Below are 18,686 nucleotides of genomic sequence, written 5' to 3' on the forward strand. Positions count from 1 at the left end.
TATATATATATATATATATGTGTGTGTGCATTGGGTGATATATAGGTTGGTGCCTCTTCGGTCTGTCAATTTGGCAACTACCTGCATAATATATGATATTTAGTAAAACGTTAGCACTCTAACGTAACATCCGGTCAAAGACGTTGGACGATTAAAAGATTGATACACAAACATACATATATGCATCCATCCATACATATGAATATATGTATATACAAGCTGCCAATAGTTATGTTGACGATATTATTCATGTAAACATACATATATAGTACATAAAGCATAGAGTAAACTAAACAAAGCAGAAACGGTCCAACTCCGTTTACTTAATTAATGATCACGCGTACATTGAACCATACTTATAAGAACTTATCAACTATATATATAATATTTTATATATCTCTATAACGTATCCGTGACCGTGACAGGTAAATGAAGAACTCGAACGTGGGTTAAAGCGACGTTCTTCGTCGTTTCGGATCGAAGCACAGGAGACTCCAACCCTAAAACTCATCTTCAGTAAGAAATTGGCGCAACCAATTTTCACCGGCAGTAAAATCACGGACGTGGATAAAAACCCTCTAGAGATCCAACTTGTGGAGATGAAAAATGGTTCTTTCGTCAAAGTGAATCTCAACCGTTTGATCAAACTCGATATCGTAGCCCTCCACGGAGATTTTCCCACGGGAAACTCTGGAGAGAATTGGAGCAGTGAAGAGTTTGAGAGCAATATCGTGAAGGAGAGAGACGGTAAGCGACCGTTGCTTGCGGGAGAAGTAACCGTGATCGTTAGAAACGGAGTCGGGACGATCAGTGATATCGAATTTACGGATAATTCGAGTTGGATTCGTAGCCGTAAATTCCGAATCGGTGCGAAAGTTGCACGAGGGAGTTGTCAAGACGTTAGGATTCGTGAAGCAATGACCGAGGCGTTCGTCGTTAGAGATCACCGTGGAGAATGTAAGTTAATTTCTTTCATCTTTTACTTACCATTATTATAATTTTACTTTATTTTTCTCGTTGCATTTTGCTTATGAATCTATGATATATATATATATATAGAGGGGTTTCTAGTTTCATGTCTCAATTTAAAATCTTAGTTTAACCACGTGATTAGAATATACATTCTCCTCCCCAATTTAAAATTCGAATTTGGAACAGACGCTTTGCATCTCATTTCATTGGTTAAACTACCAAGTTGGATTCACATATAATTTTTTTCTGTATATATAAACTTATGTCTCTATATACAACGATAATAAATGATAGAAATAAAACGATAAGTTGACTACGTATTTACACGTAATATTCCTCATCATGCAATAATCTTATATATTATGATTAAACTCTCCCATATATATATATATATATAAATAACATTTATATATTTGCATATAAAACAGTCCACTAGAGATAGGTGGTGATGGTAACATCTCTCAAGACCCATGTTGAAGTAGAGCTTTGACCTTCATTTCAATTCCATCTTGCTTCACACTTTCTAATCATAAATTAATAGAACACACACACACACACACACACACATATATATATATATAAAGTATTTGTTTTTTTTTCTAACTCGATTTGTGTACGTGATAGCCAAGTTGAGATCATATTATCTTAATCCATGTTGTGATAAGCTTTAATAATCACTTCTTGTGAGTTCTATTTTAGTTTACAATTCGTTCAAGTGGGGATATTTTCAGTAGAAAATTTTGATTTCCTAATTTGATAAACTGTAAAATAATTAACAAATTTTTTTTCCTACGGATACAGATTATACATTTTGTGCGTGTGTGTGTATATATATACACAAAATATATCATCAATATCATTAGAAAATATATTGATAAACTGTAAAACAATTAGAAATTTATTTTGTTCCTATATTTTCGCGCATTTATATATATATATATATATATGCAAAGCGGCTCTTGGTGCGGTCTTTAGCAAGCCAAAGTGGTCCACATAATTTAAATATTCGAAGTCTTTGGTCAATGTTAATTTAGCTGGTGAAGTGACGTGTTCATTGTGATATCATCTTCGGAATCTTTTTATCAAAGATAATACTGGTCTAATGTGTTCACCAAACACACATACACACACCCATATATGGACACACACACACACATATATATATATATATATATATGCGCATATTATAAAGAGCTAGTTTGTTATCTTAATGCTAGACCCGAAATAGGCTATATATAATCGAACTGAGAAGTCCACATATTTTCTAACTAAGTGATCAAATTTTCATTTTAAATAATGGAAAAAAGAAGCATGAATTTAGATTAACTATATGATTGAGTTTATTATTGTATTAAAAAAGTTATATTATTTATAAAAGTCATATAAGAAGTTACTTTTTCTATCGAAACTATTCTGATTATCAATCATATTATAAATTCTTGATACATATTAGAACTTCTCCATGCATGAGTCCTCATATATATATATATATATATATGTATGATATTTAATTTGTTTCTGAATTTTTTTTTAAATAAATGTTTTATGGGGTTGAAGTGTACAAGAAACATCATCCTCCAATGCTCGAGGACGACGTGTGGAGGCTTGAGAAGATCGGCAAAGAAGGCGCATTCCACAAGAAGCTCTCAGCCGAAGGCGTCAACACCGTCCAAGACTTCCTGAAATTGTCTATCGTTGACCCTCCGAGACTCAAAATGGTAAACAGAAACCCTAATTTCATGATTGACCGCGCGGTAAAAATCTCGACTTTTTTTAATAATAAAAAATTATATATTTTTTTACCAGATAATGGGGCCCGGAATGTCTGAGAAAATGTGGGAAGTGACATTGAAGCATGCGAGAGAATGTGTGATGGGCAACAAATTCTACATTTTCAGAGGACCCAATTTCTTCTTGGTTCTTAATCCCATCTGCCAAGTTATCAAAGCAGTGGTCGATGGCCATATCTTCCCTGCTCGAGATATTACCACCATAAATAGGGTATGGCTATAATTTCATGAAATTTTAATCTTAATTTCCCACTTATATACAAACTATGGTTTTGATTTTTATTTTCATCATTTGTCTATGTTTGTATATTTATATATTAGTATATATCTCACTTGGATAAGTCTTTGTGCAGTCATATCTCGAGGGTTTGGTTAGGCAAGCTTACACGAATTGGTCTTCGTTGGAAGAGATCGAAGGTACCCTAAACGAGCCTGCCCTCTTGACCCAAGGTAATTAATTATATATGTATATGTATATGTATATGTATGTATATAGCCATGACGTCATGCAATTGCGCCTTTTGAATTTTATTTTTTAATTAATTTATTCGATAAATAACGTTTGAATGATTGATGGTGTTAGGTGATTCAATGGTTCAGCAACACGGTGTGAACCATACCGATGTCGGTAGATCAAATCAGCAAACCGGGTCCGGTTTAGAAAATTGGGAGATGGTAAATGGAGGATACGGTTCGACCCCTGTTGAACTGGGATTTCGTTTCAGCATCACCGAATCTTACTCCCAAGGCGAGTTTAGCTCCTTCTAGAATCTTCTTCTGCGTAACCTTTGGTTCAAGAAAAGCCAATGATGGTTTGACTATGTCGTAAACCACCGTTTATGAATAACCGGATGCATAACCACCGGTATGGGTGATAAACCGGTTTGGCGAGAGAGAGAACTCGTGCTGCTGCACGACAACTATCTTGTACTTGGAGAATCATATGTAATATGGGCACATGCATGTTGGTTCAGCACTTGGTTAGGTTACAATGTATAGTTTGTATATGATTGTTGTGTATGTTTATATATCATCATCATCACCAAAACCAGCATTGATGATCTCCTCTGCTTTTGCTTTCTCTGGACCAATGTTTTGTAATATGAGGAAACAGAAAAAATGCAAGAACAGGGTAACTATATATTATTTTGCCCAGCCGTGGTGGTCTGGTGGCGTGAGAGCACAAAATGCTCTCTCACGCCCCGGATTCGAATCTCCCGGGACAATCACCATATATAAAAAACTATATATTATTTTATTATTGTATTTATAGCTTTGGCAATTAGGACAAGACATGGTCAAGGTTTGTAAGGACACATTCTTTTTTTTTTTCTTTTCAACATCATCAATTCAAAATATTCTGAAAAGTGTACATATCATTTAAAAAATTATATCCTACTGAACATCCCCATATGTAATTTCCAATTATTCAGTTTTTGTTAATATTTTATGTTTTTTTTTTCAGAAATTTATCTACATTTTTTTTCTACATTGCAAGGCTGTTGGAATGTCGAGGCCAATGGGGATTAGGACATTGTCTTCCAATTTTGTTAATGGTAGATATGAAGTCAACTTGAGAACAAATAAATTAATATAAAACTTGAGGGGAAAATTCATAATTTACTAAAAATAATGACCATTGGAAAGTAATATGGACCGAACTAGCCGTTGGGGCTCCTGAAGTTCAAATTCTCTCTCTCCACGCACTTTGGTCAAGACAAAAAGAACCCCAAGATCCGCCCATCTTTTATTCTTCATCCTCTTCTTCTTCTTCTTCTTATTTTTCTTCAAGCTTAATTATTCAAAGAGATCAGATCTCTCTCTCTCTCTCTCTCTGGCCGGAGAGGAAATACCCGATTCTTCAGTTCGATTTCTCAGAAGTAAGCGATTTCTTCCTAATTTCTTTGATTTTGGTATACTTTTGCTTCTGGATTAAGTTTGGCTAAGTACAGTTTGAGCGTCGATTGGGTAGAACTTTGATGAAGCTGCTTTCCCAATTCGGAAAGCGCCTTAAATCACCCTTTTTGTTGACAAGATCGACGTATGGATTGGGAAATTGGTAGACAAGATTGGGTATGATTTCCATATATGAGTTTCGATTTGTTCCATTGAAGGGGGAAATGAAATTTCCAAAATTAAATTGGCAATTTAATTTTTACATAGCTTAAGCAGGATTTTTCCAGATTTTATAGTTAGATCTGATGAAATAAAATGGAAATGTTTTGAGTAAAATTTTGATGAATCTCCCTTATATGGGTTTTGTTTGGATTGTACATTTAATTTCTTCCGAAATTGGGAATCCTGGTGAATTTTGGCAAATCTCTGTAGTGTTAGTTTCTCTGTGAACTCCAGATCCAAGAATAAACAATGAACCAGGAACTTGTTTCTGCAGGAGAATGACAATGAGAACTCCTGGAACCCCGGTGTCAAAGATGGAGCGGACAACATCCGCTGTGACACCGGCAGGAGGCCCGAGACCGAGGGAGGAAAAGATCGTAGTTACAGTAAGGTTAAGGCCTCTGAACAAGAAGGAGGTTTCGGCTAAAGACCAAGTGGCATGGGAGTGCATTGATGATCACACTATCGTGTACAAGCCGCCTTCTCAAGAACGTTCCCCTCAGTCCTCATCATTCACATTTGGTAATAATCCGAGTCTTGCCATTTTTTCCCTTTAAGCTCAGTTTTCAGTTTTCTTGATTTTCTTGGGATCAAAGTAACACAAACGGTTTTGGTTCTTTCCAGATAAAGTGTTTGGTCCAGAAACTTTGACAGAGTCGGTGTACGAGGAAGGCGTCAAGAACGTCGCATTGTCTGCTTTGATGGGCATAAATGGTAACACAGTTACTTTGGTCGCTGTGTCTGGGTCTGTTTTATAGTCTGTCTGAACTGAACCAGCAAACTCGTCATATTTCAGCAACGATTTTCGCCTATGGCCAAACGAGCAGTGGGAAGACGTATACTATGCGAGGAATTACCGAGAAAGCCGTCAATGATATTTACAATCACATCATGAATGTAAGAATTACTGAGATCACATTGTGAATTCCTCGGTTTTTAGTTATCGCTGCATTCCTGACCATTTCTTTTTTGTTGCAATGCCACTTACCAGACACCCGAACGAGACTTTACCATCAAGATTTCAGGTCTGGAAATATATAACGAAAATGTCCGGGACCTGCTAAATTCAGAATGTGGGCGCAACCTTAAGCTCCTGGACGACCCAGAGGTATTGCTTCTATGCACATCAAAGTCATTTTTCGGATATCATGGTATCCGTTGTACATCTGTTTATTACATTTCCTAATAATTTTGCTCTTTTAGAAAGGTACCATGGTTGAAAAACTGGTTGAAGAAACAACGAATAACGATCAACACTTGCGGCATCTGATTAGCATTTGCGAAGGTAAGTGACTGCATTCTCTTCGGTCACTGCAAAAAAAAACGATCATTTCTAACGGGACAAATTTCCTTTGGAAATTAATATTTTCAACGGATTTCCAACGGATAAATCCGTTGGAATTACATCGTTGGAAATCGGTATCCGTTGGACAACCGTTAGAATTTTCAACATAATTTCAACCGCAATCCGTAGGAATTTTCCAACGGAATTTCCAACCGATATCCGTTGAAAAATTCATTTCAAAGAAAAATTCAAAACATATTCCCAATACTGATCCCGACCCCGACCCCGATATCAACTCTATATTAAATTCGAAACTCTGAAATTTAATCCCCAAACTCACTTCCCAATAGGTCATCCATCCTTCCACTATTCCAATTCAATCCTCCTTAACTCTAGAGTTTCAATTGACAATCATCCAACTGGTCTAAATTAAACTTTTAATATCATATAATATTAATATATATATATATACACACATACATATATATATACATATATATGTATGAATATTTATGCGTATATATGTATATATATTTATGTATATACACATTTAAATTCATATATATATGTGCATAATATATATTTGTAATACAGATACATAATATATACATATCGATATATATATATATATATATATATATATATACTTATTCGTACATATATACATTATATTTTTACATATAAAAATATATATTTATATAAAATACATGTATTCATATAAATATATATATTTTTTTTTCAATTGATTTTTTTTAACTAAAATCTAAATTTTCAACCGATATTCGTTGGAATATTTTTTCAACCAAATCCGTTGAAATTCCGTTGGAATTTTCCAACCGACATCCGTTGGAAATGCTGTTGAAAATTTTCAAGGGCATCCGTTGGAAATTTCTAACGAAAATCGTTATTGAAACGCTGTTGGAAATTGGTGATTTTTTTTTTCTGTAGTGAGTTCCATTTAATGTTTCTCCTGGCTTATTCAAGTTCAAGATTTTTTCTAACTAGCTGGCCTTTCTTTCTTTCGTCTTTCGATGCCAATACTGTGGTAGCTCAAAGGCAAGTTGGCGAAACAGCTTTGAACTGTATAATATATATATGTAATACAGATACATAATATATACATATCTATATATATATATATATATATATATATATATATATATATACTTATTCGTACATATATACATTATATTTTTACATATAAAAATATATATTTATATAAAATACATGTATTCATATAAATATATATATTTTTTTTTCAATTGATTTTTTTTAACTAAAATCTAAATTTTCAACCGATATTCGTTGGAATATTTTTTCAACCAAATCCGTTGAAATTCCGTTGGAATTTTCCAACCGACATCCGTTGGAAATGCTGTTGAAAATTTTCAAGGGCATCCGTTGGAAATTTCTAACGAAAATCGTTATTGAAACGCTGTTGGAAATTGGTGATTTTTTTTTTCTGTAGTGAGTTCCATTTAATGTTTCTCCTGGCTTATTCAAGTTCAAGATTTTTTCTAACTAGCTGGCCTTTCTTTCTTTCGTCTTTCGATGCCAATACTGTGGTAGCTCAAAGGCAAGTTGGCGAAACAGCTTTGAACGATACGAGCTCTCGGTCGCACCAAATAATAAGACTGGTAACGTTCTTGGTTCGTTGATTTTCTCCGACCAAAATTTTGCATTACTTCCAGCCAGACACTGATAACAGATTCTTGAATGGCAAAGCAGACGATACAAAGCACGCTCCGTGAAAACTCTGACTGCGTGAGATCCTATGTCGCTAGCCTGGTAAAAACATGCCTCTCTCCTTTCGCTTTGTTCTGTTCTGAGAATCGCTTCTTTCGCATGCTTAGTTATAAATGAATTTTGCAGAATTTCGTAGATTTAGCAGGAAGCGAAAGAGCGTCACAGACGCAGGCAGACGGAACTAGGCTTAGGGAAGGTTGCCATATTAATCTGAGTTTGATGACTCTTACAACTGTCATCAGGAAACTAAGGTAAAGAATCTTGGTTCTTTTACGTATTGTGCTTGACTTGTGATTTGCCTGAAACTTATTATTTCACCTGAAATTTGTGAATCCTTTCAAAAGTGTGGGGAAAAGGAGCGGTCACATACCTTACAGAGACTCGAAGCTTACTCGGATATTACAGCACTCGCTCGGAGGAAATGCTCGAACAGCCATCATATGTACCTTAAGTCCAGCTCTGACTCATGTTGAACAATCAAGAAACACTCTCTTCTTCGCCACCCGAGCAAAGGAAGTAACGAACAACGCGCAAGTAAACATGGTAAAGATCATTTGTTCCATGCTTATCTATCTGCGTTTTCCTTTTTGACCCTCTCGATGAAACAACATAAACCTGTCTGCTACGTTTTATGTGAATGCAGGTTGTTTCGGATAAGCAACTGGTGAAACACCTTCAGAAGGAAGTAGCTAGACTGGAGGCCGAGCTTCGGACCCCGGATCCGTCTGGACAAAAGGATTTGAAGATCCAACAGGTCTTTGTCACATTTCGGTTTGTCCAAACTCTGAATCTTTTAGCGTCTAGCCAAAATCAGGCCTGAGCTCTTGCTGCATTATGACTTCACAGATGGAAATGGAAATTGAAGAACTTAGGAGACATAGAGATAATGCACAAACCCAGCTTGAGGATTTACGCAGAAAGATTCAAGAAGACCAACATCAAATGGTCTCTTTCTCTCTGCCTCCTTCTCTCCCTCTATCCCTTAACTCTTGCAAGCTTTTGACTCAAAACTTTCACACATTGTCTTTTTGTGTCTCAGGTCTCCAATCACTTTGAATCTCCAGACCCTTCAATCAAGAAATGCCTTTCTTACTCTGTTGCCTTGACACCAAACACCGGAAACAAAATGCTAAACCGGAACGAGAGAGCAAGAAAAACCATGATTCGCCAATCTATGAGGCAATCGTCCACTGCTCCCTTCACGCTGATGCATGAGATCCGAAAACTCGAACACCTTCAAGAGCAGCTCGGAGAGGAAGCGAAGAAAGCACTTGAGGTACTACAGAAGGAAGTAACCTGCCATAGATTGGGAAACCAAGACGCAGCTCAGACGATAGCTAAGCTTCAAGCCGAGATAAGGGAAATGCGTAGCGTTAAACCGGCGATGCCTCAAGATGTGGAAGTCGCAGATGTCATAGCTCCTAACAAGAGTGTAAGTGCCAACCTCAAGGATGAGATAACAAGACTCCACTCGCAAGGCTCCACCATTGCCAACCTCGAGGAGCAACTGGAGAATGTCCAGAAGTCTATAGATAAGTTGGTGATGTCTCTTCCGGGCAATAACAACGTTATCCAAGCCATTGCCGAGGATGGAATACTAAAGTCCAAGACTCATCATCAATCAAAGAAGAAGAAGCTGCTTCCCCTGACACCAACTGGCCAGAATTTCTTGAAATCACCATGCTCTCCACTGTCAGCTTCTAGGCAAGTCGTGGATCCCGATGCTGAGAACAGAGCTCCTCTCGAGAACAACAACAACTCCGCAACTAGAGATAATGCACATGAATCTGAGAAAGAGACTCCGAAAAAGGGCGAAGAAAGCGGAGATGTCTCGTCCAGGGAAGGCACTCCAGGCTACAGGCGTTCAAGCTCAGTGAAAATGAAGAAAATGCAGCAGATGTTCCAGACCGCTGCAGAGGAGAACGTGAGAAGCATAAGGGCATACGTAACAGAACTCAAAGAACGTGTTGCCAAACTGCAATATCAGAAACAGCTCCTCGTTTGTCAGGTACAACAACAAAGAAGCAAACTCATCTCCCCTATTTCTCACTATTTACAATGATCATCATACTTTTGTGCAGGTGCTTGAGCTGGAAGCAAATGAAGCATCTGGGCACAACATAGACGAACACGAGAACACGATAGAGGAAGAGGAGACTCAGCAAGTGGCATGGCACCTAATGTTTAAGCAGCAAAGACAACAGATTGTAGAGCTGTGGCATGTCTGCCATGTCTCCATCATCCACCGGACGCAGTTCTATTTGTTGTTTAAAGGTGATCAGGCTGACCAGATATACATGGAAGTCGAGCTAAGACGGTTAACTTGGTTGGAACAGCATCTCGCAGAAGTCGGTAATGCAACACCAGCACGAAACGGCGATGAACCCGCAGAATCTCTATCATCAAGGTTTGTAAAATAACCTCATCTCTCTATTCTTATAGTCATCGAAAACATGAATATTTCTATCACCATTCATCGGTATATCTCTGATTACTAACGAGTGACACCCGAAACCACTCTTATAGTATAGACTTCTCTAGAGCTAGGTTCTTGATCTGTGGTATGAGTAAGTCTGCGAGATTAGAACTGGAAAATGTCTTAATGTGATCAATAGATGACTTGAATTCAATGTGAATGGATCATTTCTTCGTCCAGCATTAGAGCATTGAGAAGAGAGAGGGAGTTCTTAGCAAGGAGGGTGAACTCGCGACTGACGCCAGAGGAGAGAGAAGCATTGTACGTCGAATGGGACGTACCTCTCGAGGGAAAACAGAGGAAACTCCAGCTTGTGAACAAACTCTGGACTGACCCTTACGACACGAGGCACGTTGAAGAGAGCGCAGCCATTGTAGCGAAGCTCATGGGATTCTGCGAAGGAGGGAACAACATCCCGAAAGAGATGTTTGAGCTCAATTTTGCAGTTCCTTCTGACAAGATCAGACCGTGGAATAATATCGGGTGGGACAACATCTCCAATCTTCTTCATCTGTGATGACGCATGTATCTGCTGTTTCATCTGTAAGTACACACACTCACTCTCTCATGGCGTTTTTGTTTTTGTCTGCATTCAGTTTGATTGTGAATCTTGTCGGATGGAGTGCTTTCTCCATATCTTATGTTTCTTTCGAATCTTGTTCTCAAACAAGAACAATGAGCGGGAAAGGATCAATGTCAAGATTCAATCTTGATCCTTGAGGCGCAGTTTTCAAATCCTAACCTCATAAACACAAAAGGACCGCAACCCAATTATTCGTTTTTTCCATCAGGAAGCATAAAGCCACAACCTAAAGTAGAAACAGGAAAAAGAAAAGAAACCCATCATGCCTGATGGATCAATTTATTAAAAGCACAATGGAAATCAGCAAAGAAAGAGGAACATATGGTTTCTCGTGACACAAGCAAACACTGCAAAAATGAAACATAGCACCAACAGGTGGGGAGAGAGAGAGAGAAGAGAGGATCAGCATTTGGGGAAAGGAACTTTGCATTGGGTGGAAACCTTCTTGGCATTTGGAGAGGAGAGGTAAGATTTGAAGGCAGGGGTCTTCATGTATTGACAAAGGCAAGGCTTCTGCTTAACGACAGCGCTGCAACATTGTTTAGACGGGTTAGATCCTTTGGTGATTGTGTCCAGACAAGGGCTTAGCTGAAGAGGGTTGCATATCTGAGTCTGAGCATCAACCATTGTAGTTTCTTGACCAAGAAGAAGTAGAAGAAGAAGAAGGAATGCACAAGTGAACACCAATGGTGTCTTGTAAGAAACCTTCATTGCTTCTCTCCAACTTGGTTTCTGAGAGAGAGAGAGATGGATCTATACTAGATGTATGTGGTTTGGTGTTCTTGGGTTGGGGCCATGTCCTCTATTTATAAAACCACCACAGTTCAAAGTGTCGAGTATTGCTTTTTTTTTTTTTAATTAACTTTTATAATTATGGATATTGGGTGTCACGCAACTGTGGAGGAGCTCGTGATTTGTCATGTGGGAATAAATTTATATTATTTTGAGCCTAATAATTTACCATTGGAAAATAAAAGTGCCTTTTCCTTTTCATCCTAAAACATAATTTATACCACATGCATCCACGTGGATTCATGAGTCTTCGAATTACGAGAGAGCTGCTCCACGACAAACTTCAGCAGCTGGAGAGGCGCACCAACCGATTGAGCATCTTATGTTTACAGAGAATATCATCCAAATTATCATATAAAAGATTATTTTAATAAATAACTATTTTAAATTTTTCTATAGGAATCACATGTCCCAAACCCATGTGAGAACGGATTTGTCAGAACACAGACAACAGCAAAAATGTGACAAGTGAGATGAGAAATAACTATAATAGGGATTCTCAAATTGATAACCAATGCGAATGGATGATATTTGATACTAGTATCAATGGCATGTTAATTCCATGTGCGACCAATGAAGGCCATCAACATATATTGTAATGTACCAAACCACAAAAATTTTCTTAAAATTTCGATCCATCTATTTAATTTCAATCTTGCAGACTATCTTATCGCAGGCTTTACAAGAACGAATATCCGAATTTTGAGTATCCGCGGTCATGGATGCCCAAGTACCGCAAAATACTCGGGCAAGCGAGGAAAAAAAGAGGGTGGAAGAAGACTAGACAAGAGGAAAGAGAGAGGACGGAGGAAGTCAAGGTGAGGAAAGAGAGCGGCAGAGCCGTGGAAGAGGGAGCGCGGAGAAAAGAGAAAGAGACTATCCGGCGAAGAGTAGACAAGGGCGAGCCCCGCAGGTAAGGGAGAAATCCCTAAAAACTCGTTTCGTTTCGCCTCTCTCGTCCCCAGTGGGTACCCGTGGGTACGTATTTTCATTGATCAAACCCGACCTCTGAGTCAAAAGGTCGGGTTCTCACCACCGCCGAACCCGTGCTCATTAGACCTCATCTCATATTCCGAAAGCTTCTAATGATTTATTGGTTTATTTGGACATTAGCCTATGTTTCAATGAATGGAAGGATTAGGTTAAGATGTTCATACTTCATAGAGAAAGGCAAAATAACTTGCAACAGAGCAAAACCTCGTACCTTACCCTTTTATCGCAGCGATAAAAGGGGCCACGATTCAACTCTAAGAAACTTGTTCCGATATGGTGCTTTAAGGCTTTAAGCTCATCAATGTCCTCATGGAGTTCAAACAGATCAGCAAGCAAAACACGAGCCACAAGGACAGAGAATTTATACCACTGAAATCTCCATTTCGGATCTCTTTGTTCCTCGAGCACCGGCATTTCTCACGGGTTTGATTCCACAATTGCCCTATATATTGGTATCGAACATGAAGAATGGGTAATTAGCTTCAAGTTAATCGAAATCTCAAAACCACAAAGTGAAACGATAACTAGTTATTAGTTTCTCTATATGCTCCTAAAACCAATATTGGAAAAGGAAAGTTATTTATCCCCCAACAACATGATTGTAAACAATGTCATGGACTGCACAGAGAAACCGTAAACTCGTAATGGTACAACAGATAATCCCGTATCAGATAAAATCGTGAATTCGTAACTCGTAATGCGAACAGAAAGGCCATAGATAATCCCGTATATGATGGAAGGCAACTGCATATATTCCAACCGGAGGAACGATATAGTAGACGCCATCTCGCAATGCAACAGATCATGCAGCATAGCGCGATGTATCGAAAAGGCTCGATTTCATTCAATTCGCTATTCGTAGTTATTTTCAAGCAAAGCAGCATTCGTGTATGATGCTATGTTCGATCCAAATAATCGGAAAACTTACGGGGTTAATCACTGTCAGAGTCAGTGTCAAACTGATCTTCATCTTCCAAATCATCGGTCGTGAAATCCGAATCAACATCATCCCCTTTTTCTGCGGTATCAACCGGATGCTTCTCCTGCAATTCCTCCATCAGTTCATTGTCACTCTCCTCGTGCCTCCCTGATAACTTCCTCTTCAGGATTGCCTCAAATATAGTGGGCAATGCATCTTCATCTTCACCATCCATGAAACTTTTTATCCTCTTTTTCAGCTCTGGGAATACAAACAGAGAAAAAGAACAACAAAAATTAAGCCCCAGAAATTAAAAACGAGAAATCGCACGCTTCCGAGCAAAGTTATTCGGTTGTCACACAGAAAACCTCAAGTTCATTGGCGGTTCACTCCACGGAATCGCTGCAAAACTTCAAGCTTTTCTCTTCATTTATTGTTGTATGACGATTTTCTTATCAGTTTTTCAACAAAATTTCAAAATTGTTCATCTATGTCATCTGTTTCGGCTCCCTTCTGTAAGCAAAAGCGATTCTCATTTTCCCGATGACCAAACAGTGGAGGCAAAATTTCAGAGTCGTACCTTCACTGCTAACATCTTCATCGTCTCCCGAGCTTCTCGACCCTGGTAAATTCCCCCATTCAGGTTTACGCGACGGGTCGGACTCGGAGGAGAAAAAGACGAGCCGGGATCGCGTAGGAGCTCCGCCGAGTGGAAGGAGCCAAGGGCAAGAGCTCCCATGGCGGAAATGAGCGGGAGAATAGAGGTGATTGCGAACGAAGAGATTAGTAGAAATTCTGAGCAGAATCCGTCCCATTGGTTCCAACACAGATTTAGGGTTTATCGAGAAAATGGAAAACTAGGGCTTTGGTTCTGACCCGAGGAATTAGGGTTTGACAGGTCTTTTCGCTTTCCTTCTGAGGAAGACTCCCTCGGCTCCGGTTATCGATGAAAACTGGTCCGGTCCGGTTTAATTTATCCAATATAAAATTGTAATTCCGGTTTAATTTTGTTGGGTTGCATAAATGGATCATCAACATTTCTTCTGCATAGGTGCTTCTGGAATTATATTAAAATTTCGAGATATTAAAGGATTTGAAGATTATAAGAGAGGATAAAATCACAAATATAATCAAATTATTATTATTATTATTCGTGTAATTTGTTCCGAGTCAAAGGCTGGGTCGGTCTTAGCATGTGATGATTCGCTTGGAATATAGTTTGAGTGCATGGACTTTTAGTCACTTTGTGCAATTCGGACATAATTTTTGGCATGACTATGATTTTATAAACAAATACAATTTGTTTGAATTTTGAGGCGTGAGAATGATGAATGAGAGTATACAGGCAAGGCAACTTAATAAAATATTTACGATTTTCTCACATCCATTAATTTAGCGTACAATTTGAAAAATAAAATTTATTATTATTATTAATTGCAAAGAAAAAAGCGTTTGGTCAAGAAAAATTTCCATTGTTTTGCCAAATTTATTTTATATTTGATTTTGTCGTGTCGTTTTTGGTTCTTGTGACGAGAGAATATGGAGGTTGAGACTTTAGCCATTGGACTCTGTGATGTTCCTACCTCCTTTTTTTTTTTTTTTTTTTTTTTACCATTAACCCAGCTTTAAAAAAACATTATTCTATTCCCTTTTTGTGATTAATAGTAAATTAAAATTATAAACCCCCCCAAAAAAAATAAAGTGATACATGGGATGTTAGAAGCCATGAAAGCTTGGATTTTTGGCATTGTTGCGTTATGGCTAATGTTGAGAAATGACACTCTCAATATCTGACATATGTTATATATCATGAAAAAACTAGTAGTGATTGTAAAACGGGTTGACCCCGCCCAGACTGGCCCGGATCGGCTCGCCGGGAGCCAATTTATTTTTGGCTTCAATCTATTCGATATGTTTTTTATGAACTAGAAAAACTTTGACCCAAACTAAATTATCTAACCAGTTCGCGAACAAGTTTATATTTATCTAATTATCTAAAAAATCTTTTAAAATTATATAAAAATTAATAATTTGAAATCTATATAACAATAATTTGAAGTGATTCAAAATAATATAAAATATTTAGCATAATAATCTATAAAAATATCATACGCCAACCAATAACAAAATAAAACAAAAACATACACCAACGCCAACGTATCATGAATTCTAATTTTCTTCGTCGTCAATTTGATTTTAATCCCCACATTCATTTTCACTTGTTTTTTTTTCAATTTCTACAATAAAAGGATATTTTTTTTGTACCAATTCGTGAACTGGTTTGCGAACCGACCGAATTGGTTCGATTAGGCTCGGATTCATAGCGAACCGATTCGTTAAATCCGTTTTTATTTGATCTTCTACTTTTTCGGTTCGGTTCATCAAAAAACGAGCCAACCGTGAACTAATTCATTAATCTAATTCATTTTGACATCACTAAAATCTAGTCATAATTCTGTCAATAAATATTTATAATCCTAAATTATATAGGATATAAGATGATATTATCACATATGGTATTCGTATCGAAAATTCCATATTAATAATAAACGAGTCTGCTAATGTATATTCCTATATATACATATATTATCGTACGGCATCCGAATATGAATATAAAAATTATTGTTGAATATAAAAAAATGTGGGTTTTCATGTCGAGCTATCGCGAACCACGTATATATTATTATTATTATTATTATTATTATTATTATTATATGGTCTAAACCTTCGCTTTAAAGCTGAAATTACGGCGATGAATTTGCACTGAACCCACGCTTTCATCGGATGGGAATTTTATTATTATCGTTACCATTGATTGAAAATTGGAATGAAAACAAAGTCGCCGTCATATTTATATTTTATACAAATTTTGTTCCCTACAAATTAATTGACTTTACTGCATGTTGCCGTGATTATTTCGTTATTATTTTTAGTTTATTAAAATTATTTATTTTTTATGGGATAATTATTCATTTTTATTAAAACTTTATTTATTTTTAAATTGTCATTTTCTATTGCTTTTGTATTTTGTTAGATTGGGACTAAATTTCGATTAATTTAAATTAATATATATATATATATATATCTAATCATATTTTATCAAATTCACTTCAAATTTATTTTATTTTAAAATTTACATATCCATATATAAATTACATCCAATATATATACACACTATATCTATACTGGGCTACATACATATATTCGCAAGATTTATAATCGTTCTAAGAAGAAATTTGTTATTAAGGGACCGAATTCCAATTCTTCCTGACAAAAAAAAAAACATTCAAAACAGATATCTCAACTAGAAAAGAAAATATAAATTTAATATAAAAAGAAACTTTGCATTGACATCCACAAGCATTATTTATAATTCTGAATTGTTTGCAGAAACATAGACCAATGTTTTTTGTCCATTCTGTCGCAGTGTGCATGCTTTTTTATTCATAAAATTATAAAAAAAGTAAAAAAAAAAAACTTCCAAATGATGGCAAAAAATTACACATTTTTATTTTTTTCTAATAAATATATTAACGTGGGAATTATGGTAACACCTTAGCGCCCTTTTTGTTCTTTCCTATCCCGAATAAATAAATTGAAAATAAATCCGACAAAAAGTAAAAGTGCCTCAAGCCTTTTCTATTTACACAAGCAAGCATCAGTTTTTGTTTTAAATTTATTTTTTTCTTGGGAAAAAAAGTAAAATTATTTTAATGAAAGCAAAATATAATAACAAAATCAAGTCAAATTCCCATTTTTTTAATTTTAAATTCTGATAAAGGTCAAAAGCTGGTGGGAATCTATGAATGAGCATCCAATCCAAACCTGCTGCTCTTTATCACCGTCTAATTGCAGTATTTATTAGTAAATTAAATATAAATTATCGATTATAACAAAATACATATAATCAAATTTATAAATATATTGAAATTATGTGTATTGCATAAACTTGCTTTGTAGAAGTCTCCTTTTTTTTCATTTCCATGAATTAGCTTCAAGTAAAATGATTTTTAAGGAAAATTCGTTGTGTGAAACAAGATATATCTTATTAGAAAATCCGGTCTATAGTGATAAAAAAAACTATATTTTTTTATTTTAAAAAACTATATTTTCTTCATTCATTATCATTTTTATATTAGGTTTTGAATTTGAAATGAAAACTTTTATTTATTTATTTTAGATAATCGGATATTCTGAACCAAGATCTACATTAATTTTGAAAGTGAGAGTCATCATATAATTTAGATTATACATTTTTTCTCCAAATTTAAGATTCGAATCCGAGACGGGACAAACGTTTTACATCCTATTTTACCGGTTAAACTATTCAATTGGATGAAAATTTTTATTATCTAGATATCTACAAATATCCATGAGATAATATATCAATTATCCGAACTCGAATTCGAAATGAATATTTTAATATTAATATCCAAACTTGTATCTCGTTCTTTTAGATACGCGAAATTCGGATTTTTTTTCCACCCCTAATGCGTGTGTGTATTTGAGTCAATTCCGAGTCAAGATATGCAGCAATTAATTTTATATTAGAAATGGCAGTTGAATGATACAAAAAGAAATACTTGCACAAAATAAGCTTACGTCATATTTATTTGATATATATATATATATATATATATATATATATTGATGGGAGTCATGATTAGTATTTATTATCCCAAAATAAATCAAATATAAAAGTAGATTAATAATTAAGTGATTCACCAAACTTTAAAAAACTTCTTCTCTCTCTTCCCTTTCCCCTCACCCGCTTTGCGTATCTCTTTCTCCACTTCTCCATTATCTCCTTCTTCTTCCTCAATTCTCTCTCTGCATCTGTCTGAAAGATGTCTCCCGTTGCAGAGCCCTCGTCTTCTTCAAAAACAATCGGCGAACACATAAAACTCCGACGTCCCAGAAACCAAACCTCCCGCCACATCCGGCCTATTTGCTCCACCGTCGCCGCTGATGACCCGCCGCTGACCCACGTCGTTCCTACGGCGGGGGAACCG

The 18,686-nt window shown here is 36.3% G+C and overlaps 5 protein-coding genes across 8 annotated transcripts in view; 3 read left to right on the forward strand and 2 right to left on the reverse strand.

The window, feature by feature from the left end:
• Positions 1 to 3,790, forward strand: part of LOC104812149 (protein SAR DEFICIENT 1) — a 5,039-nt gene extending 1,249 nt beyond the window's left edge. Inside the window, exons 3-7 of the mRNA XM_010539156.2 lie at positions 426 to 957; positions 2,530 to 2,690; positions 2,779 to 2,973; positions 3,116 to 3,212; positions 3,346 to 3,790. Coding sequence (XP_010537458.1) covers positions 426 to 957; positions 2,530 to 2,690; positions 2,779 to 2,973; positions 3,116 to 3,212; positions 3,346 to 3,530 — 1,170 coding nt within the window. The 3' untranslated portion in view covers positions 3,531 to 3,790. The remainder of the gene's footprint in view (positions 1 to 425; positions 958 to 2,529; positions 2,691 to 2,778; positions 2,974 to 3,115; positions 3,213 to 3,345) is intronic.
• A 689-nt stretch (positions 3,791 to 4,479) lies between these two features.
• On the forward strand, positions 4,480 to 11,265 carry LOC104812150 (kinesin-like protein KIN-7A). 4 transcript variants are annotated; one of them, XM_010539159.2, is made up of 16 exons: positions 4,480 to 4,642; positions 5,155 to 5,402; positions 5,505 to 5,594; positions 5,677 to 5,777; positions 5,872 to 5,988; positions 6,084 to 6,165; positions 7,735 to 7,802; positions 7,894 to 7,953; positions 8,038 to 8,162; positions 8,256 to 8,454; positions 8,555 to 8,665; positions 8,758 to 8,856; positions 8,951 to 9,919; positions 9,993 to 10,318; positions 10,568 to 10,930; positions 11,179 to 11,265. In XM_010539159.2, the coding sequence occupies exons 2-15, from the start codon at positions 5,159 to 5,161 to the stop codon at positions 10,902 to 10,904; spliced, it is 2,928 nt and encodes a 975-aa protein (XP_010537461.1). In that variant the 5' UTR covers positions 4,480 to 4,642; positions 5,155 to 5,158; the 3' UTR covers positions 10,905 to 10,930; positions 11,179 to 11,265. The 4 variants fall into 4 exon arrangements, with proteins under 4 accessions (XP_010537461.1, XP_010537460.1, XP_010537459.1 ...); XM_010539158.2 differs by lacking the exon at positions 11,179 to 11,265 and having other exon boundaries at positions 5,139 to 5,402; positions 10,568 to 11,102; XM_010539157.2 differs by lacking the exon at positions 11,179 to 11,265 and having other exon boundaries at positions 10,568 to 11,102.
• On the reverse strand, positions 11,216 to 11,805 carry LOC109116626 (non-specific lipid-transfer protein 2). Its single transcript, XM_019202499.1, has one exon. It carries the CDS (start codon positions 11,679 to 11,681, stop codon positions 11,373 to 11,375), a length of 309 nt encoding a protein of 102 aa, XP_019058044.1. The 5' UTR covers positions 11,682 to 11,805; the 3' UTR covers positions 11,216 to 11,372.
• A 1,114-nt stretch (positions 11,806 to 12,919) lies between these two features.
• Positions 12,920 to 14,585, reverse strand: LOC104812151. Its single transcript, XM_010539162.1, has 3 exons — positions 14,255 to 14,585; positions 13,684 to 13,935; positions 12,920 to 13,197 (listed from the first exon to the last, which is right to left on the reverse strand). Exons 1-2 carry the CDS (start codon positions 14,487 to 14,489, stop codon positions 13,688 to 13,690), a joined length of 483 nt encoding a protein of 160 aa, XP_010537464.1. The 5' UTR covers positions 14,490 to 14,585; the 3' UTR covers positions 12,920 to 13,197; positions 13,684 to 13,687.
• A 3,820-nt stretch (positions 14,586 to 18,405) lies between these two features.
• The window catches only part of LOC104812152 (E3 ubiquitin-protein ligase MBR1), a 3,584-nt gene continuing 3,303 nt past the window's right edge, over positions 18,406 to 18,686 (forward strand). Inside the window, exon 1 of the mRNA XM_019202420.1 lies at positions 18,406 to 18,658. Within this exon, the coding sequence (XP_019057965.1) occupies positions 18,522 to 18,658 (137 nt within the window). The 5' untranslated portion in view covers positions 18,406 to 18,521. The remainder of the gene's footprint in view (positions 18,659 to 18,686) is intronic.

This window comes from Tarenaya hassleriana, unplaced genomic scaffold (genome assembly GCF_000463585.1).
Source record: "Tarenaya hassleriana unplaced genomic scaffold, ASM46358v1 Cleome2, whole genome shotgun sequence".
NCBI classification, from domain to species: Eukaryota; Viridiplantae; Streptophyta; class Magnoliopsida; order Brassicales; family Cleomaceae; genus Tarenaya; species Tarenaya hassleriana.